The sequence below is a fragment of the Stenella coeruleoalba genome, assembly GCF_951394435.1.
Source record: "Stenella coeruleoalba genome assembly, chromosome: 19".
Lineage (NCBI taxonomy): Eukaryota > Metazoa > Chordata > Mammalia > Artiodactyla > Delphinidae > Stenella > Stenella coeruleoalba.
In genome coordinates, this window is record NC_137165.1 from 45,269,108 (window position 1) to 45,292,254 (window position 23,147).

The 23,147-nt window shown below is 45.1% G+C and overlaps 2 protein-coding genes across 3 annotated transcripts in view; one reads left to right on the forward strand and one right to left on the reverse strand.

Moving 5' to 3' along the window:
- CDC27 (cell division cycle 27) overlaps nucleotides 1-1,237 on the reverse strand; it is a 58,803-nt gene extending 57,566 nt beyond the window's left edge. Inside the window, exon 1 of the mRNA XM_079904559.1 lies at nucleotides 1,091-1,237. Coding sequence (XP_079760685.1) covers nucleotides 1,091-1,117 — 27 coding nt within the window. The 5' untranslated portion in view covers nucleotides 1,118-1,237. The remainder of the gene's footprint in view (nucleotides 1-1,090) is intronic.
- Nucleotides 1,238-1,513: 276 nt separating this feature from the next.
- Nucleotides 1,514-23,147, forward strand: part of MYL4 (myosin light chain 4) — a 29,915-nt gene continuing 8,281 nt past the window's right edge. Inside the window, exons 1-2 of one of the 2 annotated variants that reach the window (XM_079905286.1) lie at nucleotides 1,514-1,596; nucleotides 19,955-20,111. In XM_079905286.1, coding sequence (XP_079761412.1) covers nucleotides 19,989-20,111 — 123 coding nt within the window. In that variant the 5' untranslated portion in view covers nucleotides 1,514-1,596; nucleotides 19,955-19,988. Of the gene's footprint in view, nucleotides 1,597-9,752; nucleotides 9,803-19,954; nucleotides 20,112-23,147 lie in introns of those variants that run through there. The other variant, XM_079905285.1, reaches the window with a different exon arrangement.

Here is a 23,147-nt window from a genome sequence, read left to right on the forward strand (position 1 = left end):
TTAAGGAAATATGGAAGGAGTGATGTATTAAAATATTTACTATTTGACATCACAGGTCTTTAAGGGCAATATGAAGCAATTTCTAAAATCGGTTTGCTTTATAACTTCAAAATAAAGAAAGCCCATGACTCAATGACAGCAGTTGATAGAGGTCAACTCTTCTAATTAAGTCAAAGATCACAGGAGAGGGTGAAAGTCTCACAGACCTGGTCCATCACCAAGGGACAAAAGATTCAGTTTCTTCAGATGGCGGGGGGGAAATGACTTGGCACTGCTTCACACACTTAAAAATCCAATAGTGTTTCTTCCATGCCAACAGAGCACTGTGCGTCAAAGCATACCTTGGTGTGGTATGGATGGAAAAACCATCATTTGTCTTTCATTTTCTGAACGCCTTGTAAACAGGCACAATAAAACACTCCTCATCCCCCTCACAGGTCATGGAAAAAATCCAACTTGCCGTTTCCACCCTCTCCCCTTGTACAGGTGCTTGCGCCTCGGCACTGGGCCTCGGGGCTCTCTTCGCAGATCATTGTCCAGAGGGAAATTTACTGAGCGAGATAAAGCAACGTGGACTATAAAGTCTGTTACCAAAATAGAAATTCGTATTAAAAACACCGATCCTACCCTCCCTCCACCCTCTCACAGAAAACAAAAACAAAACCAACACTCGTCCTGCAAACTTGCCCCACCGTTATGAAGATCGTACAAGCGCCGATCAAACGTGCCTCCCAAACATCCTTAGGCAAGAGAGCACCTGGGGCGAGTTGTCGGCCCCTCATCCCTCACGCCGGCCGGGGCCCAGCCGCTGGGCTGACAGGAGGGGCTCACCGGACGCTGGCCCAGGGAGAAATGAGGTATTATTGCCGAACTCCGCTCACACCAAGGGGAAGAAGTAACGTAGGGCCAGAGGTAACACGGCTGAGGTTGCGGGCAAGGCCTCGGAACTAACGAGAAGACAGGCAGGAGCCGGCGTGAGGGTAGGCGGGAGAAGCAGCTGGGCCTAGGCCGCACCAGGCCGCGGAGTGGCCATACGCTGCTTCTCGACCGAGGCTGAGAGCCAAGCCTCAGATAAGACGGTTACCATTACCTGGACAGGTTCCTGCAGCACCGTCATCCTGGAGGCTCAGGCCCACTTTCTGCAGTGCCTCAGGCCCCCCCCGTAGCGGCTCCGGCCCGGCCAGCCCCGGCTCATTTAAACTCACCAGCAACCGTTACCGGGGGATGGGGGAAGCCGAGCGTTTGCCGAGCACCTCCGAGCGGGACACGGAAAAACCCGAAGTGGAGAGACCCGCGCGGGAGCCAGACGAAAAGGCCCGAAGGAGACCGGAAATACCCGAGGTGAATCAGCGGAGGAGGAGACCGTTGCCGGAAGTTGTCGAGGACTACCGGAGACTACCGAGTGTGATCCAGAGCGTAGGTTCCTCTTCTCGGCCACGCCTTCCTTCACGCACGCCACGCCCCATCGGCCACCCAAGGCTGGGGCACGCCTCATCGACAACCAATAGGCTGGGCGTGGCGTGCGGGAGTCCGCTGGGAGCCTTACGTGGCCGGGCCGAGGTCTCGGTTCGCCATTCAACCTTGCTGGATTAATTGGTGCGTGGTAGATCAAGCAAAGAGTTAAACTCGAGAGTTTGGGGCTGACTTTAATTAATCAAGAAGTATCTGTCTGTTGAGTTTAGGTCGTTCATCCATTCCAGAACTACCTATTCATGGCTCAAAGGGAAATAGGAAATTGGAAAGATTGCCATTCTTCAAAGATTTAGTATGACCTCTGTGCTGAAAGAGATTACGGTCTGTTTAACGAAAAGTAATGTAACAAAGAATGCTACATTATGTGGTGCCCATTATAAGTGACATAAAAATTCAGAGGAAAGGGAAAATAATTAGCATTGAGATGAAGAAAGTTTCAGACTTCAACTGGATTTTGAAGGGTGGGTAGATTTAGAAGAAATGAAAGGAGAAAGTGAAAGAATGCAGAATGAGATCAATCTGGTAAGAGTTAAGACATTAACTGGAAATGAGTATTTAGGTGGCCAGATCACGGAAAATCTCAGGAGAGCAGAAATTTTTATTCTTGTTAAGAGAGGCGTTGTGGTGTGTTGGGAAATCCGGAGGTTGGATTTGAATTTTATCTCTGGCACTAACTTAGCTTTAGGTCCTTAGGCAAGTCACAATCTCTCTGAACTTCTATTTCCTTAGTCTGAAAAAACACCGTTAAGAGAACTACGTACATTAATGTATGTGACTGTGTCTAACACACATAAGAGGCTCTCAGATTTCCTTCTTGCTCCCCCTACCCCCGAAATGTGTGAACAGGGAACTATTAAAATTTTGGTTTTTGGTAGATGAGAAAAACAGTCTCTGCAATATTTTTTTAATTGAAGTATAGTTGATTTACAATATCATGTTGGTTTCAGGTGTACAGCAAAGTGATTCAGATATATTTTCTTTTTTCAGATTATTTTTCCACTATAGGTTATTACAAGATACTGAATATAGGTCCCTGTGATATACAGTAAATCCTTGTTGCTTATTTTGTGTATAGTAGTTTGTATCTACTAATCCCACACACCTAATTTCTCCCTCTCTTCCTCCCTTTCCCCTTTGGTAACCATATGGTTGAAGAAAACAGTTTTTAAAGGTTGCTGTCCTAATGAGGACATCTCTAGGGTAGATGTGGGACTCAATGGTATATTCCATTTGTGTGGAAATTTCCCTTTCTGGTTCTCACATTTTATGCAGATAAAATCAGATTAGAATGGGTCACTCCCTTCCTTTGGGTGATGTTGCAGGGGAGTGTTTTGTTTTGTTTTAAACACCAGTTGACAGAGCTATAACCTTTACCACCAGCCATCTCTAGTCACTGCTTGTGTACTTATAGCCCCATAAAGGGTAGGTGCTAAGGTGATTTTATGCTGCCATATGCCCTGTTCTGTTAGCAGGATTATGCTGGATGAATTAGAGTGGAAATAGTGTTCTACACTGTCCAGTGTGGTAGCCACTAGCTACAGTTTAGTTAAATTCAAGTGAAATTAAAAATGAAGCTCTTCAGATGCCCTAGCCACATTCTGAGGACTCAATACACTTATGTGGCTAGCGACTCCCATACTGGATAGCATAGATACAGAATATTACCATCGTTGGCTTGATTAGGGCTGGAAGATCCAAGATGGCTTCACTCACATGTTTGGGGCCTTGGTGCTGGCTGTTGGCTGAGCCCCTCATTTCTCCTCCACATGACCTCTCATCAGTCAGTAGTCTAATCCTAGCTTCTTGACTTGGCGGCTGGCAACCAAGAAGGCAAAAACGGACGCAGTGAGACCCCTTAAGGCCTAGGTCTGTAAGTCAAACCCCATCACTTCTTATTGGTCAGATTAAGACACAGGGCCAGCCTGTGTCTCAACAGGAGGAGATGGGAGGAATGGCAAAGTGACACTGCAAAAGGCTTGTGCCATGGGAGGATTGACCATCTTTGAGATGAGAGACTGGCAGTGGGAATGGAAAGACAGGGGTGGGTAAGCGATATTACTCTTAAAATGTGATGTTTTAACTGAACACAGCACTCCAGATTTAGTCAAATGAATTCAGAAGGCAATAGGACTATTGCTTTTACTATCTGGATGACTTCTATTAAAGTGGACTAAAGTTGTATGTGCATAACAGTCACATGACTGCTCATGCTAAGCTTTTTGTTATTTTACACACATAGCGCTGTTTCACACAACATGCTGCTGTGTCTTGTACCTGTGCATTTGATTCTTGTAAATTTAAATGTAGGAACTCACAACACAGGATATATAAAGATGATATTTTTTGTGTAAAAATGTGTGTCTAGGCTCAGCATTTAAAGACTCTGTGATGCTTAGCACTCTGGCTCTTAAGCTTAGAATTTGCCTAAAATTCACCCCCACCCCCCTGCCCTCTTTTTCTTTTTTCTAATAAAGAGCATCTCTTTTCTGACCATTGTTCACTGGGCTAACACATCTGTTGTGGTTTTGTGCCCATTCAGACCCCATTGTTTGAAGTTGTGCTTTGATGGACTCTTTTAGAGCATTTTTACTTCCTTTTCTGTTCCTGATTGACCTACTTAAACTCACTGTCCAGCAACCACTTGAGCATCCTGCCATCACCCATTATCAACATATCTTTAGCTGGCAAGTAGAGTTAGGTTACAATAAGCATTATTCCAAACATGATAAATTATCCTTTTCCTTAGCCTGCCTCTTGGTCTGTTTCATATTCAATCAGATTTGGAAACCAGGGTTTAGGGAACTATTCAAGAAACTAGACATGGTATCATTGGCAAGGTGCAGGCCCACTGGTATAGCCAGAGCAAGCTTACTCTTCTGAATTCCTTCAGTCCTCCTTATCTGTACGCTTCTCTTGTCCCTGTTGTACGCTGCCTCTTATCCACTTTGTACTACCTGACCGTGAAGCTTCCCCCACCATCTTCGCTTCTCTCTCTTCAAGTCACCCCCTTCCTTTGGCATCTCTGATCACACAGTCTCCTGGTTTTCCTCCTACTGCTCTGTTCTTTATCAGTTTCCTTTACAGAACCCCTAACATTAGAATGCTTCAGGGGTCAGTTCTAGGCCTTCTCATCTTACACCTTCTTCTTAGGCAAACTCTTTCATTCTCATGGCCTCAATTTTTTATCTAAAATTGTTCCAAAATCTGTATCTCCAGCCAGACTCTTTTTAGAACTCCAGACCTAAATGCCTAGCTGTCAACTGGATGTCTCACAAATACTTTGTTCAGAATGGAACTCCTCGTTCCTCATACTTGAAATATTACCTTACTTGAAGTATTACCTATCCCAGTTTCTCCATCGTCCAAACCTGAAACCACTCTCTTTTTTTAGCCCTAACATCCAGTCTCAGAGCCCTACTAATTTTACCTCCTAAATAGACACCTTCATGTCTCTTCCTGCCTCAAGTCTCACCTACCTCCAAAAACAAGTTTAATCATGTCAGGACCCCCCTCGCTAAGCCTCCCCACTGTTGACCTAAAACAAATAGACTGGGACTTCCCTGGTGGCGCAGTGGTTAAGAATCCGCCTGCCAATACAGGGGACAGATTTGAGCCCTGGTCTGGGCAGATCCCACATGCCGTGGAGCAACTAAGCCCATGCGCCACAACTACTGAGCCTGAGCTCTAGAGCCCGCAAGCCCCAGCTATTGAACCCACGTGCCACAATTACTGAAGCCGGTGCGCCTAGAGCCTGCGCTCCGCAACGAGAAGCCACCACAATGAGAAACCCACGAACCGCAACAAAGAGTAGCCCCTGCTCTCAGCAACTAGAGAAAGCCTGCACACAGCTATGAGGACCCAATGCAGCCAAAATATAAATAAATTAATTAATTAATAAAAATAGACTAACAGTTATTTCTTCAGCAAAAAAATGTTTTTTGGGGGATCAGCAAAGTTCAATTCAGGATCTGCAACTATGGTGAGCCATGTGAAAGTCCCCAACAAAAATGGAGAACTCTTTTATAGAGGGGAAAAGGAAGTCAGGAGGGCTATAGTAAACAAAAAGTCCATGGCTCTTCCTTGGCTGAGTTGTGACAGTCTCTCATTGGCTGAGCTCTTGCCAGGAAAGAAGAGGAAGTCTTTCTTCTTCCTGTTGGGCTCTGCTATTGCTCTCACGCCCTCTTCTGGTCTCCCAACTCCATTTTAATTGAAGTTTCAGTTTATTAACTTTTTACATGCCCCAGTTTAGGATTTCCCATTGTTCTCAGGAAATAGTCCAAACCCTTTAACTAGTCTTACAAGGCTGTCCAAGGTCTAGTCTCTGCCTCCTCATTCAGACTTAAGTCGCCTGTCTCCCTCTTATACTATACATTCCAGTGAAGGGGATCAGAAAATGCCACTTTGGCATGAGGATTATTTTGAACTGAAAGCAATTAAGACAGCAAACATAAATCTTTTTGCCCTCCCCCTATCTGCCTAAAAGCATGACATAAATTCCCCTTTGTGAAGGTGTATCCCCTCCCCTCTCCTGTAAAAGGAGCAGGAAAACAACCATTATCACTGGAGACAGAGGGTTGGCACCGAGCTGGGTCTGCACCAAAAACCCTTACTAAAATAACCTTTATCTTCCATTCATTTCCCCATCTATTTACCTTTCTACAATTTACCACCCCTAGAGGCCCAAACCCTGTTTCTTTGTCTTGTTACTTCTCCACAAATATATTGCCCTTTGCTAAGATGATAGGTAGGCGCCAAATTCTAACCACCTCTTTGAGTCACTTATCACTGAATTCGCTCACGTGTATGCATGTTGCACGTGTAAATAAAATGTTGATTTTTTTTTTTTTTTTTTTGCGGTACGCGGGCCTCTCACTGTTGTGGCCTCTCCCGTTGCGGAGCACAGGCTCCGGACGCACAGGCTCAGCGGCCATGGCTCGCGGGCCCAGCCACTCCGCGGCATGTGGGATCTTCCCGGACCCGGGCACGAACCCATGTCCCCTGCATCAGCAGTTGGACTCTCAACCACTGCGCCACCAGGGAAGCCCTAAAATGTTGTTTTTAAAAATTCTGTTAACCCGTCTTTTGTCAATTTAATCTGCAGGGCCCCAGATCCTGAAAATAAGAGGATAGAGGGAAAAGGTTTTTTTCTCTCCCCTACACCAGCTACATGGAACTTCTTGACCCACTTTCTTGCCCCAGTCTTTGTATATACTGCTCTCTCTGTCCAGAACACTCTAATTCCACTCTTCACTTGGCTATCTCTGCCCATCCTCCAAATATACTTCTTTAGTTTTTTTATACTTCTTTAGATTTTTTCTGATGTGTTGGAACACAGGGATAGGTTGCCTATCCCTGCTACTGCTCAAGTGCTAACATACTTGTCATTATTCTTATTGCCCTTTACTGTGATTACTTCCTATCTAGCCTGTAAGCTCCATGATAGAAGCCTTGTTTGCCTGTTGCAGGATGTATTCTCCACCCTTAATACAGTATCTGGTACAGGCATACCTTGCAGATATTGTGAGTTGTATTCAAGACCATCACAATAAAGCAAATAGCAAAACACAGCAAGTCACATGAATTTTTTGTCTTCCCAGTGCTTATAAAAGTTATGTTTATAGTGTACTGTAGTCTATTAAGTGTGCAATAGAATTATGTCTAAAAAAATGTACATACCTTAGTTTAAAAATACTTCAGCAATTAATAGTAGTAACATCAAAGATCACTGGACACAGATCACCATAACAAATATAATAATAATGAAAAAGTTTGAAATATTGTGAGAATTACCAAAATGTGACACAGAGACACAAAGTGAGCAAATGCTGTTGGAGAGATAGTGCCAATAGATTTGCTTGATGCAGGGTTACCACAACCTTCAATTTGTAGAAGGTTACAAAGCAAAATGTAATCAAACAAGATATGCCTGTACATGATGGGTATTCATTCTTATTTGTTTAATGAACGAATAGAATAAACTCATTCTGTTCCTATTATTATTTTTAAAAAAATTTTATTGGGGTATAGTTGGTTTACAATGTTGTGTTAGTTTTTGCTGTACAACAAAGTGAATCAGTTATATATATATATATCCATATCTATATCTATATATAGATATCCACTCTTTTTTAAGATTTCCTTCCCATTTAGGTCACCACAGAGCATTGAGTAGAGTTCCCTGTGCTATACCTGTTCCTATTATTATTTTTTGTTTATTGATTGATGTTATATACTGAATATTTGTGTCCCCCTCCCGTCCCAATTCATATGTTGAAGCCCTAACCCCCAGTGTGGCTGTATTTGCAGATGGGGTCTCTAAGGTTAATGAGATCATAAGGGTGGAGCCCTGATCCAATAGGATTAGTGTCCTTATAGGAAGAGACACCAGAGAGCTCACTCTCTTTCTCTACTGCCCTCCCTTGTGCATGCACATCACCATGGAAATGTCATATGAGGGCATGACGAGAAGGCAGTCAACTACAAGATAGGAAGAGAGCTCTTACCAGAAACCAAATTTGCTAGCATCTTGATCATGAACTTCTAGCCTCCGAACTATGAGAAAATAGATTTCTGTTGTTTAAGGCACCCAGTCTGTGGTATTTTGTTATAGCATCCTGAGCAGACTAATACAATTGGTTATTCTATTTATGTCTTGTCTCGCTAAGGGAAGGCCAAGTCTTATATTTCTCCATACTGTTATTTGAAAAGCATTACATATTTATAGATGTTTAAAAAATATTGACTGAGTGATTAAAGTGTAAGCCTTGACAAATATTACTTCTTCTTCCTAAAGTACTTTTCCCTTTCTCTTTAACTGGTTAAATTCTACTCATCCTTCAGGCCTCAGCCTTAATATCACCTCCTCAGAATATTCCGTGTGCTACCTAATCTAAATTATTAGCTTCATCTTATCTTTTTCTTTTTTTATAAAATTGAAGTATAGTTGATTTACAATATTGCATTAGTTTCAGGTGTACAGCAAAGAGATTCATATATATATATATATATATATATATATATATATATATATATATATCTTTCCAGATCCTTTTTTTTAACTGTTTCTTTTTTTATATATAAATTTATTTATTTTATTTATTTATTTTTGGCTGCATTGGGTCTTGGTTGCTGTGCGTAGGCTTTCTCTAGTTGTGGTGAGCGGGGGCTACTCTTCGTTGTGGTACGCGGTCTTATTGTGGTGGCTTCTCTTGTTGCAGAGCCTGGGCTCTAGGCATGCGGGCTTCAGTAGCTGTGGCTCACGGGCTCTAGAGCTCAGGCTCAGTAGTTGTGGTGCACAGGCTTAGTTACTCCTCAGCATGTGGGATCTTCCTGGACCAGGGCTTGGACCTGTGTCCCCTGCATTGGCAGGTGGATTCTTAACCACTGCACCACCAGGGAAGCCCTTTCCAGATTCTTTTCCATCGTAGGTTATTGTAAGATAATGAATATAGTTCCCTGTGCTATACAGTAAATTCTTGTTGTTTGTCTATTTTATATATAGTAGTGTGTATCTGTTAATCCCATACTCCTAATTTATCCCTTCCCTCCCCTTTCACTTTTGATAACCATAAGTTTGTTTTCTACACCTTGTGAGTCTGTTTCTATTTTGTAAATAAATTCATCTGTATTATTTTTTAGATTCCACATATAAGTGATATCATATAATATTTGTCTCTCTGTGTTACTTCACTTAGTATCCTCTAGGTCCATCCATGTTGCTGCAAATGGTAATATTTCATTCTTTTTTATGGCCAAGTAATATTCCTTTTTATATATTATATATATATACATATACACACATATCTTTTTATCCATTCATCTGTTGAGGGACACTTAAGTAGGGTCCATGTCTTGGCTATTGTAAATAGTGCTGCTATGAACACTGGGATGCATGTATCTTTTCGAATTAGCTCCATCCTATTGTTCTCTCTCACAGAGTCATCATTCTTTTCCTTCATAGTATGTATGGTAATTTTAATTATATTTGTTTACTGTAAGTTCCTTGTAGGCAGGGACTTTGACTCTCCATGATATCACCACCACCTAGCACAGTGCCCTGTACAAATATGAAGGGATATTAAAATATTATAAATCTACAAACATTTTTGGAATATCTGAGGATTGAATGATTTGACCACTTAGCTTATCTCTTATTGGTCATAACTTGATGCTTTTTTGACTCCCCTCTCTGGACCCAGAGAACATGCTGGCCTTGCCTACACGTCCTTGAGGGATTTAAAGTCTAGGCAGTGTCTGAAGTGTTGAGGCTAATCAGAAGATGCATCTTGGCTAGGAGGGCTATGCAGACTCAAAGGGAAAGAGATCAACGGTAAGCAAATTAGCTTGTTTGGAGCGGAGGCTGTATAAACTTGGTTGAAATGATGGTGTTGGGGACAGTTGATAAGCTTTGGGTTCCAGGCTGATGACTTTAGACTGATAAAATAGACCAAGGGAGCTGCTGCTGGTGATTGAGCTGGGGAGTGACCTCATGAGAATGGAATGTGAGAAAGATTATGCTAACAGCTGAGGATTGTGTGAAATGGAGGAGAGAGTAGGGACCAGGAATACAGCAGAGAGGCTGCTAGGGAGTCTAGGCAGCTCTGAATTTCTATTATGATAGGATCCTAGATGGTTGAATCTGAAAAAAAGATGGAAAATGGAAATGGTTCTGAATTACTCATTTATAGTGAGAAATATTCTTATCCAATTCCTTCTCCTGAGGGCATTAAGATTCTAACCGGAAGGCAGCTTGGTGACTATAGACTTCAAACCAAAAGAGCTAATTGAATGATCTTACTGGCTATTATCTACTTATCCTCAGAAGGGACATATATGTCTGACTGCTAGAGAAAAAAATATCTGTATCACTTGGAGAGGACACCAACCAAATAATAGATTCTTTATTTCTCCCTTTTCTAGTTTCTAGAGAGACTTTCATTGTTCTCTAAATAAATTGCACAACAATGGATTAAACACAGACTTGATTTATTCCAGTCTTGAGTATACACCATAGTGGTCTTAAATAGACTTTGTTATTATTCTTGGTCTGTTTTTGTGTCACAAATATTTGATTTGGGAGATAGGTGATAAGCTAGGTTTAAAACATACTGAGTTTGAAGTGCCTCAGGTGAGAAATGTCCAAAGGTCAATTGAAAATGTGAAGTTTGAACAATTTAAGAAAGAAGCTGGCACTGGAGATATAGATTTTTCGGGTAGAACTAAATGCTTTCTTTTTGGGGTTATGTTATACCTTGTAAAACCTTTGTGAGACTATTTATCATTATATTAAAACTCTGTTTATATATCTGCATCCTCCACACCAGACAGTGAGCTCCTTGGGGCCAGCGGAGGCCTCTCACTCATCTTAGTAAATGTACCTGCACACTGTGGGTGCTCATTAGGTGTTAGTCGAATGAGTGAATGAGAGTAATGTAGATAAAGGAGATAAAGGAGAGGAGGGTCAGTGACATCTTTGGTGTTGTAAGTACAGCAGAGAAGGGCTAGAGATATCTAAGACCACAGATGTAGCCACAGACAAGTTACCAATGGAGTGTTAGGGGGGCAGTCAGAATTCAAGAAGTAAAAGAAGAAGCTGGTGGAAAGGGAAACTGAGAAAAGAGAATCATCTCTAGCATTGAAAGCACATCCCCAAATGCTGAGAACAAGTGCCTGCTAGGAGTTTGAATCACCTCCTCCTTACTGAGAGCCATCCATGCTGTAGGCACCAGGCCAGCTCTTTCATTGATGCCTTCTTGCTTCCATGCTCCCTTGGGTGCCAGGCCTCTCCCAGAGGGAACCCCTATCAGCAATTCCAGCTCCCACTGTCGCCTTAGTGTCCTGGGTTCTTGTCCCAGGTCTGCCGTGACTCACAGTGTGACCTCGGGCAAGTCACCCCCTTTTCTCTGGGTCTCTAAAGCCCCTTGCAGCTGTCAGGATGTCTGGGAGAATGCAGTTTGGATGACTGGTGAGGATTCCAACTTGCTCTCTGCTGCTTTTCATCTGTAAATCGCTTTGCCAAACACCAGCTGTCCTGCGCTCTGTTTTCGGTCCTCAGGCGGACTCTAACCCACCTGTCGTTGGGCCCCTGCAGCATCCTCCTCCCACAGTTCAGTTCGCAGATATGTCACCAGGCGGCACTGCTTTGATCTCAGCACAGAAAATAGCTTCAACCATTTAGGCTGACTGTTGAGTGATGAGGCCAAGCATATGTAGCACTCTCCACCTGAACTAAAACAGCCAAGGAAACGAAGTTTGAGGACACGATTTAAGTGCTCTGAGAGCTGGTGCTACCATGGTCTTTGAAATTTTGATTTTAGACACCTTTCTACTTCTTTTCTGCCTTTACCTTGGGTGCTCTGGGCCTTAAGGGTCTCAAACTTCAGGTGACTCATTGCTTTTTTCCTCCTTCCTTGGTGGCAAGGAATCTTAGATACAGAGGACTGGGTTAAACACTCTACTTGATTTATAGCCTTCTTTCATCAATGGTTCATGCAAGGCCTCTCTTGTTTAATTGTTTATTTATTCCCTTTAATCTCATTACCCTTCCCATCTAAACAACGCTCAACATTACAACGTTAGGCAACCATCAGATATTTTTAATGTGTATTTCTTTTGTTTGTATGTGTTCTTTTGTGTGTATGTGTGTGTGTTCTTTTGTATGTGTTCTTGAATAACAGGTAATGTTTCTAGTATGCATGTATTTTAAGATTTTTAATATATTTTATTCCACCTAGTGTACCCAAAATGTTATTTCAAGATGTAATCAATAAAAAATTACTAATGAGATATATTACATTCTGTTTTTTATTTGGTACTAAGTCTTCAAAATCCAGTGTGTGTTTTACTCTTATAGCATTATCTCAATTTGAATGCTAAATTTTCATCATAAATATTTGATCTGTATTTAGATTTCATAAAATTCACAGTTGAAAAGTAGATTCATGTATATGAGTTGTTCCAAACATACTTTAAAAGTTTCCAGTAACTGAATCAAATACCAAAAAAATCATTTTCTTTTAATATTTGCATCCAAATTGAAAAAATTGCTTCATTTTATTTTATTTTTTAACATCTTTATTGGAGTATAATTGCTTTACAATGGTGTGTTAGTTTCTGCTTTATAACAAAGTGAATCAGTTATACATATACATATGTTCCCATATCTCTTCCCTCTTGCATCTCCCTCTCTCCCACCCTCCCTATCCCACCCCTCCAGGCGGTCACAAAGCACCGAGCTGATATCCCTGTGCTATAAATTGCTTCATTGATTTGACTTTGAAGCAAAAGCATGTCAGTTTCACAACTATGTGCAAGTTAAGTAAATTTACCAATTCTTGTGTCAATCAGAATTATTAACATGAAATTCAAAGAGATATTGCATAAATTGGAAAGCAACTCTAAGATTTATTAACACCAGCAAAACATTTAAACTTTTTTGTCATTTTTGCGGCCAATTTACATAGGACTGTTGATTACAATTAAAATATCCTGTGTGTTTATGTTAGAAAAATGTGTATTGATTTGCATTATGAGAAGTTTCAATTTTACCATAAATTCTTGTACCTATCCAGCTAAGTGGCAAATAAGCATTTTCTTTCCTTGGAGCTTCAATTTCAGCTTGTTCATATACAATACGGTATCAGTGAGATTGTATGCATATATTTTTAATTTATAGAAATATTATCGTGGCTTATACCTCATTCAGTTTCTACTTATCACTATGTTTCTTCCGTGTATGCATCTAATCCTTTGCTTCTAACTGCTACGCACTCTTTCATGGTACGTGGTGCATCTTACCCAGGCATTCACAGTGATGGAGACCCAGATTGCTTCCAACTCCTGCTACCACAAATCATGCTGCAGACATCCTGTTCATGTACCTTATGAATTCATGTGAGATTTCTTTCAGCTGTATACTTAGCTTGATTGCCCTCCTAAATCACAAAGCAGTACTCCTTCTATCCCCCATATTTCTTAGCTTTTCTTTTTTTTCTTTTTTTTTTTTTTTTGCGGTACGCGGGCCTCTCACTGTCGTGGCCTCTCCTGTTGTGGAGCACAGGCTCCGGACGTGCAGGCTCAGCGGCCATGGCTCACGGGCCCAGCCACTCCGCGGCATGTGGGATCTTCCCGGACTGGGGCACAAACCCGCGTCCCCTGCATCGGCAGGTGGACTCTCAACCACTATGCCACCAGGGAAGCCCAGCTTTTCTATTTTTTCTTTATTATTATTATTTTTTGGTTGCATCAGGTCTTAGTTGCAGCATGAGGGGTCTTTGTTGAGGCGTGCAGGATCTTTCGTTGTGGTGCGGGCTTTTCACTGTGGCGCGCGGGCTTCTCTCTAGTTGTGCCGTGTGGGGTTTTTTTCTCTCTCTAGTTGTGGCGTGAGGGATCCAGAATGCATGGGCTCTTTAGTTTGCAGCACGTGGGTTCTCTTGTTGAGGAGCACAAGCTCAGTAGTTGTGGTACACGGGCTTAGTTGCCACGTGGCATGTGGGATCTTAGTTCCCCGACCGGGGATCGAACACATGTCCCCTGCATTGGAAGGCAAATTCTTTACCACTGGACCACCAGGGAAGTCCCAGCTTTTCTATTTCTTTGCCTTTCTTTTTTCCTTCCTGGAGACATTCTCTTTTGTCTTTCAATTCCCTAATATGTTTCCCAGCTGTGTCCAGTTTGCTACTTTTCATATCTATCGTGTGCTCTATTTTAGTTATTTTTATACCTAACATATTGCTTGTTTTACTAAAGTTGTTTTTCTTATTTCAACTATTTCTTTTTAAATTTATTTATTTATTTTTGGCTGCGTTGGGTCTTCGTTGCTGTGCACGGGCTTTCTCTAGTTGTGGCGAGTGGGGGCTACCTTCATTGCAGTGCGCAGGCTTCTCATTGGGGTGGCTTCTCTTGCTGCGGAGCACAGGCTCTAGGTGCGTGGGCTTCAGTAGTTGTGGCACACGGGCTCAGTAGTTGTGGCTCGTGGGCTCCAGAGTGCAGGCTCAGCAGTTGTGGCGCTCGGGCTTAGTTGCTCCGTGGCATGTGGGATCTTCCCAGTCCAGGGATCGAACCCATGTTTGGCAGGCGGACCCTTAACCACTGCGCCACCAGGGAAGTCCCTCTTAATTTCAACTATTATAATTTTCTATATGTGATGTTTCTGTTTGGTTCTTCTTTATGTTTTCTTGTTCTGGTGTCGTATTGGTAATATGTTCATTTCTTTAAGCATGTTTATTAAGCTACTTTTAAAATCTTGGTCTATCTGTTGTCATCTTTCTACTTAAGGTACAATCTGTAATCAAGTGGGTTGTATCCATCTGAATTAGCTGTGTTCCTCACCTGTCTTGTTATTTGGCCCATGGGCACATAGGTTGCTCTGTTCAACAATGTGTACCAGTGCCATTTAGCTCAGGGGGTGAGGGTCAGGGGTGAATGAGCCGTAAGACTGAGAACCTCAAGCACCAAAACTCCCAAGTCAGTCAGACCCGACCTCACTAAATAACTCCTCATGTCAAGGCTTCACCTTTTGTCCCCACCTCCCAAGGGAGAAGCAACCTTAGGGGAAGTACTTCTTAGATTGCAGTTCTCCTGCTATGAGAGTTTAGGGGGCGAGGAGGGGAAACAACTGTCCGAAGTTCGGTTTCCCCTCCTATTTTTTATTGGATCCTCACAAGCACAGTGCGTCTTCAGTGCCCTGATTACTCTTACCAGCACCTGGATCAGCAGTTTGAGTCAGGAAGGTGATGGCAGGCACATCACTGTTTGTTCTAAGACACTGGTGGAGGAAAAGACAGATGAGAACCCCAGAGATCCTCTTCTTTTTTTATCATTCCACAGCCATGCCTGGCCACCTCCTGCCGTAAACCAAAGCCACCCCTTTACCACACACCACACCAGTTCAAAACAGGGCCCCCCTTCACCCAAGGGGTATCTCCCAGTTTTCTTCATTTCTTGGTGTTTTCTGTTTATAATTCTTTCGTAGTTGCCCTTGGGAGAGGGAGCAGCAGTCACACTGGTTCAGTCAAGCTTAAGGATTTTGAGTACTTGCTTTGTGCTGGACACTACTCTAAGTGTAGCATCTGTATTAACTCATTTAATCCTTACAATCACCCTGTGAGGTTATATTAGCAGCCCCATTTTACAGACGGGAAAACTGAGACAGAAAGAAGTTTAACTAGCTTGCCTAACGGACAAATCAATCAGGACTCTAACCCAGAACTCTTAAGTCCTCAGTGGGCCCTCTTAACCTCTGCCTTGCGGCAGAGTCCTCTACAGAGACACATAAATGTAGTGTTGGCCAGGGCTTTGCCCCATGATGTCTAGCTTATGAGACACTGTCTGGAAGAGGCGGGGGGAGGTGACAAGAACAAAGCATTAACAGCCAGGCACACTGTCAGCATCATTTGATCCCAGGCAGGCAGGACACAGGCCCTACATGGTTAGAGGTGAAGGGAGGAGGATGTGTGAGTGTGTGGAAGCCCAGCCCAAAGGAGGGCTGATGTCAGTTCTCTTCTGTGCGTTTGTCCAGATTTGACATGTGGTGTAAGCTGATTGGTGTGAAATTCTGTTCTGCGTTTTCCATCTACTGAGTGTGAGGTTCTTCCAGTGGCAGCATTCAAGTGGCTGGAGCAGCTCTGGCTGGGGACCACTCGATGCCTCCGCAGAGGCAGTAGTCAGGCTACCAGTACCTGCTACTATGCTTGCCTCTTTACACTTCTGCCTCTTCCTTCTGTCTCTCTTCCTTTCCTTTGCTCTGATTGGTCAACCCTGCCCTAGGTCCTGTGAAGGGTACCCTAGGTGGGTGAAATTGCAAGGTGAAAGTCAGTGGCCGTGAAGCAGAATGAGGACCAGAAGAAAGTGAAAACTCTGACTCCAGTTCTTGGGGGTCTCATGAACTGTGGGCATCATGGGTTTTAGTATAACAAGGCTAGTGTCAGGTATCTTGATTCTCGACACAGCTCCTGGGAAACCACAGCTCCCCTCTAGTAGCTTCTGAAGTACCAGCCACTTCTTTAGCTGGGGCTGCTTAAAGAGAATCAGAAACTGATTTGAGGAGCATCTCCTCCCCCACTGAGGTTTCAGGCAGCCAGGTTCCTCGTCTGAGTGTCGCTGACAGGCAGGCTGCCGGGCCCCAGGGACCAGTTACATGCTTTCTGAGCCACAAATATTTCACACTGTGGGTACCCAGCTGCTGCCCTTCCCCTCCCCCATTCCCTTCCACCTCTTTCTCCTTCCTAAACCCACACCTTACAATCAAGTTAGCCACGGCCACCTTCCTCGTCCCTCCCTCCTGTGGGCCCCTCTCCTGGTGTTCCTTCCAGGAAACCTGAGACACCAGAGCACACCTCTAGCTTCTTCTGGCTCAGAAAACGAAGTGAAATTGCCAGCTATGATTGTTTACTATATGCCAGAGATGGTCTGTGGTGTCTAGCTAACATTACTTCATACAAATCTCACAACAACTTGAGAAGGAAATGTGTACTGTTAAAGGTCCTGAGGGTTCTGGGCCCAAGATTTAGAAATGGCAAAACCAGGATTCAGACCTATGCTTGTCTGCCTCTAAAGTCCACACTCTTTCCACGTTTTCAGATCCTCCAGCCCCATTCTGCGCTCCCAGTTTTCTAACCTCAGAGCTCTGCTCCCAAGCAGTCTGGATATTTTGTTTCACTTTAGAATTTAAAAAAATAAATAAATAAAAGAGGAGAAAGAAGAAAGAAAGAAAAAGAAAAGAAATGAAAAGACAGAGTTACAACTGCCTGTCTTTTGGGGATCATATTTCTTCATAGAATGATTAGAATACCTTGTTTTTCTATTCAACATCTCATTCACTGGTTGTTTTTGAACTTTTAAATCATGGAACTATTTCCTACGAAATGACCATGGGACCTCCAGTATATAAAACACCTAGGAGTGGTGCTGTTTGAAGTGGCAGGGGATGGGAGAGCCCCAAGACCTGGCCCCTCTGTGTCCCTGACAGCCAGAAGCAAGCTAAGGAAGACGTAAGTGTCTGTCGAACACATTGAAAGCTCCTGACTATCTCTCACTTTAGAGATGAGGAAGCTGGGGCCCAGAGAGGGGAAGCGGCTTGACGTTCAGGACTAGTAGTGTCTGGCTCTTGCAGCTTCTGGCCTGCAGCTCTCTGCAGTGTGGGTATCTCTGCACCTAGACCAGGAAGGGGATGCGGGTGGGGGTAGAGAAAGAGGAGAGGCAGGGCTTCCTCTTTTCCTCCTTCCTCATGACCAACAAACTGAGCTCCCAAGCCCCTTGGGGAAGGAGGTAGTCAGGGAGAGAACAGCCGGGGAATACTGAAGGGTGCAAGCAGAGGCACGCGGGAGCGCGGGGACGAGGAGCCGGAGGGAAGAGAAGGCTGGAGAGGGGAAGGGGGGAGGGGAAAAGAGCGAAGGAGCTGCCGGACCAGCCCAGGACCGGGTCTGGCCTAGGGTTTGCTTCCTGGTCTTGCTCTAGGGTCCCCTTGGGCAAGACCTGCCCCCCTTTCCTGCCTCAGTTTTCTTTGAAGGCTTCTCTGCTCACCGGCGGTGAGAGCACGTGCAGGGTACAGGAGCGGCAGGGTGGTGTAGGAGCACCGCACACGAGCAGCCGGGCTTAGCTGGCAAAGCTCCGCCTGTGAAGAACTGAATGTCTCGCCGTAGCTCCGAAGTCTCCTGGGACTTAGATTCCTCACCTGTCACACCAGACGGGATGAGACGATCTCTAAGGGACCTTTTGGCTCTGAAAGATGTGGGACCTGGAGCCTGTGCTTAGGGAACCCAGAGAATGGGCAGATGTGGGCTCCAGGGCACCAGGCGTTATGTGGTCTAGCAATCTTGTTTTCTTTGTTTGTTTGTTTTTAATGTATATTTTTAGTCTTTATTGACTTTGTTACAATATTGCTTCTGTTTTATGTTTTGTTTTTTTTGGCTGCGAGGCATGTGGGATCTTAGTTCGCCCACCAGGGATGGAACCCTGCACTCCCTGCATTGGAAGGTGAAGTCTTAACCACTGGACGGCCAGGGAAGTCCCTAGCAATCTTGCTTTATGGGAGAGGAAACTGAACCTAGAAAGGCAAAGTGACTTTTCTGCTTCTCTCAGCTTTATTTCTCTTCATCCTCTGAAATGTAGAGCCATACAATTCAGTTCAAAGCAAGTCTGTGCAGTGGATAAGCTTTTTGTTGTTTTTCTGAACAATTTTTTTTGACTTTCAACTTTTTTTTTTTTTAAATAAAAACAGTACATGCTCGTTGTAAAGACTTCCGTTAATACAGGAAGTGAAAAAAGTAAAAACTGCAAATTGCTGTCATCCTCCTGTCCTTACCCTTTGAGTCCTTAGGGGTGTCTCCTGTTAACATTTTAGTGGTATTCATCCTGACCTAGCTGATGAACCCACAAATATATATGTGTCCCCCCCCATAGGATTATAATATCAATGATTCAGGCACAAACTTTAGAATCAGACATACCTGGGTTCTAATCCCAGTTTATAGCTAATTAGCTGAGTGGCCTTGTTACTTGGCCAGTTTTAGTCTCAGTCTCCTCATGTGTAAAATGGGAGTAATAATATCTACTTATAGGACTGCAGTGAAGATTTAAGGAGGTTTTGTATGAATAGCACTCAGCTACCAGTGCCCGATACACAGTAAGTACTACACACACACACACACACACACACACAGACACACACGGGGCACAGAATGTGTTAGAGGTACAGTATATAAAAACGAGACCCCAGTTTCCTTACCTTCAGTCTCATCGACTTTCAACCAACCTCTCTGCTTCTCACCCTGGCTCCACGGCACAAGTTATGTGCTCAATATTTGTTGAATGGATGATTGAAGTTGTGGGGTGGACCCAGGGATTTGAGGTCTGTGGAGTTCCCGGGGAGCCTGCTCTGGGAAATGCAGGGTTTTACCCGGTAGATTGGGAGGGTGTGGGACAGTGTGAGTTGGCCGGACCAGCTGTTGCTTCAGGGCACCAGGCCAGAGAGTTGAACCTCAGGGCAGAGCTGAGGCCCCAGAGTGGCTCTCAGCTTAAAGGATCTTGGCTTAAAAGGAATGTGCAGTGGGCTGCCTCTGTTCAGGAGGGACTAAAAAAAGCCTCGCCCTCCCCTGGGCTTTGTGTGAGGGTTATCAACTGCTCAAGTCAGCTCATCTCTCTGGCTGGACTCTGGCATTTTTGAGAGGGTCTGTTTCCCTGGCCCCTCTGGGTGTCCACCGATTGGCAGGAAGGGGTCAGCCTGACCCACAGGTGGAGGTCGTGAGGAGTGTGAGGTGTGGGGGGAGGGGGAGGGGGAGGGGGCTGGTAGCCCCAAACCTGGTGACAATGCACAGTTGTCAGCTGTACCCTGCTGGTGTTTCTTCCTTTTATAGTCAGCAGCAGTTGCTCTTGCGATCACCCAGCCCCTCCGTGGGGGCTCCTGCCCAGGATAAAAAGGGCAGGAGGCAGCCCAGTCTCCCGTCTCAGCTCCTGGGTGCCGCATCTCTCGATTCCTTCCTAGGTCCCACCTCTGTGGAAGAGCCCAACGAGACAACATGCCTCCCAAGAAGCCTGAGCCTAAGAAGGAAGCGCCCAAGGCAGCCTCAGCCCCAGCCCCGGCCTCGGCCCCACCTCCCGAGCCTCCCAAGGAACCTGCCTTTGATCCCAAGAGTGTAAAGGTAAGTGAGCCTCAGCCCCTGGGATGGGGGTGGGGATGACATTCAGAACGCTCTTTGCTCTGGAGCTCAGAGATCTACTTCACGGGGGCTGGACCGGGGTGAGGGCTGCAGTGTCCATCCCCCGCTCAGGGTCCCATGGGGCATGGAGCAGGTGTTGGGACTGGTGAGGGCTATTTTAGATTGCAGGCTTTTCCCCTCAAGAACAGGTTTCTGCTCTGTCTGAGGAAGCCCTGCTCTGTCATCCCAAATTTGCCCAGCAAAGTTGGGAATGGCAGGGCGGTACGACCAACCAACCATCTAAACTTTCTTTAAGGCACTGTGGGGACCACCATAGTGAAGTAAAAAAGACTGTGTGATATCTTATGGAGAACAGACACAGAATGATAACTTCAGTGTAACTTGGAGTAGGTGATAGAAAGAGCGAGGGAGCACTGCTCCCTGGGTGCTGGGGTCTGGGAAAGGCTTCACATGCAAAGACTCTTGCACTGGGTGGGTGGTGAGGGCAGGGAGGCCCTAGATAAGATGAGAAGAGCCTGCTTCTCTCTCCTCTTCCCCACCCCGGTGGACCCCTCCTTCTGTGCCCTTAGCCTGGGCTCCTATCTGGAGCACGCAGTGGCCTAGCCTAGCCCAGGCCGAGACCCTCCCTCTAACCTGGTGTAGGAGCTGGGCCAGACTCCCTCTGCCGCCATAGCCCTATTCCCTCTCTGCCCCACCACGCTCCCCTCACCCTGAAAGGCTCCTCTCCTTGGAGCTGGTGTAGACCCTGCCTGCTGACTCAGTCATTTTAGGCCTCCCAGCTATCTGGCCCAGCTGCTTAAGGAATGGCACGGGGAGGGGATGGGCCAATGAAGGAGGGGGTCAGAGACCTCTGGAGACTGAAGCAGTTTTAAGCTTTGGCACCAGAATGTAAGAGGTCAAGTGGCTACTGGTATGAAGGGCTATTAATAGCAGGTTGGGAGTGGTGGGCTCTTGGGTATATCAGCCTCAGGGCAGGGCTGGGGGTGGTGAGGAATCAGATCAAATTTAGAACTCAGGACCTGCTTCTGTGACAAAGAGGAAGAGAAACTAGCCCCCAGAGCTCTAACTGGATGACCCTCCCTGGCCCTCTCAGGATACTTCCTAGTACCCACAGCCCTGGGAGACCCTGCCACTGTGCCCAGAACCCTGGGGTTGATCTATGGTAGTCCCTACAAGGGGCGGAATTTAAGCAGAACTGGCTTGGCCAAGAGATGGGACACTCTGGGGAAACTGAGGCACAGGGTAAGACCTTGAAAGTACCTGAAGGTTTTCTAGGTCATACATCGCTCCCTCTCTGGACAAAGCCTAGCAAGAAAAGCTGACAATCTCCCCCTTCAGGAAACCTGGATTTCTGAGTTGTTCTGATAACGCACTGTTCCCGTGGGACAGCCTAGACTGGACAAGAGCTGCCTAGTGCTATCATCCGAGTCCCTTCTCTTGGGCCTATCACTTCCCTCCATCCACCCACCTTCCCCAGTTTCTCACATCTGGTTGCAATTCTCTTTTCCATGTCTGGATTTTGTAGTTCTGGGGGTTGTTGAAATTGCTTTAAAGCGGAAAAAAAAATTAGGTATTTTTCATGAAGACTATTTTCACTATTATTATACTTTACCCAGTTCCTTTGCTTAGAAGATTCTTTGCTCAAAAATAGAGCAAAAGTGGCTTCCCTGATGGTGCAGTGGTTGGGAGTCCGCCTGCCGATGCAGGGGACACGGGTTCGTGTCCCAGTCCGGGAAGATCCCACATGCCGCGGAGCGGCTGGTCCCGTGAGCCATGGCCGCTGAGCCTGCGCGTCCGGAGCCTGTGCTCCGCAACGGGAGAGGCCACAACAGTGAGAGGCCCGCGTACCGCAAAAAAATAAATAAATAAAAATAAAGCAAAAGTAAACTTAAGCCCAATGTGTGTGGTTATGACCATATATTCAGATGTTATGTCGTTATACTAATTTCTCTTACACGTTTAATCCTGGGGCTTAAATCATCGCAAAGTAAGGCAAACTGCACCGTTCCCCAGAGGGTTCCTTCAAAGCATCCTTTACCCCATTTAGAGGGTTTCTTTAACTTTCTGACCCATTCCTGGGTACAGCTAGCTCTCTTCCCAACACGGTGTAACCCCTCTTCTGCTCTCCTAGCTCGTTCCAGCCACCTCCAGTGGTCCTCATTAACAAGGTCAGACTTGGATGGGCACAGAGCAGCAGAATCAGGACTGGGAATGGTGGCACACAGAGAAGATGCTCCAGGATTGGTTACCACCACCAGCGGAGAGGGGATTTTAGGGGGTGGTGGTGGTAGATAAGGACCATGAAGTAACATGCAAGATCCTAAGTTAAAATAATGACTAATGCTTGTTCATTGTCATTCATCTTCAGAGCCTTCCACCTTCTTCTTCTGTACTCAGATTTGAATTTAGGGGGGGAAACCCAAAATTTACTCCTCTCAACAAATATATTTTGAGTGCCTACTCTATGCCAGGCATTTTCTGGCAAATCCCCTGCCCTGCTGGGACCCTGGCTTCAAGGAATCACAGTACACATAAAGGCATGACAGGAAAACAGTTAGGAAGCATCCAGGGCCCGCCTGAGAGGGATGGGTGCCGAAGGAGAGGCTGCGATGGAAGGGGTGAGGGAAGGCTCTGTTGAAGGAGGTGGGTTGAAAGCCAGCATCAAGTAGAAAGGGGAGAGACTGAAGGGGTGGATGCGAAGGCTGTTTACAGCCGCTGGGACGGAATTTACATTCGACCCAAAGGAATTATAATAGGGAGTCAGTGTGGGTTCTAGAGTTATTCAGAGTGTTTCTCTTTCCCTCTCATTTGGAGCCATCACTTAACAAGTGGTGCTGAGAGAGCTCTGGAGGCTGCATTATTTGACAGCCTGTCAATTGCGGCCCAGTTGTCAGGAGGCCGGTCGCTGTTTGACTCTCAGCCCGTAGTCTCCTTCCGTCCTCATCAGTGTCTGCTGGAGGTGACCCGATTGCTGCGGAAGCCGCTTCTGCTTCCTTTGGAAGGCCTTAGCAGTCCCAG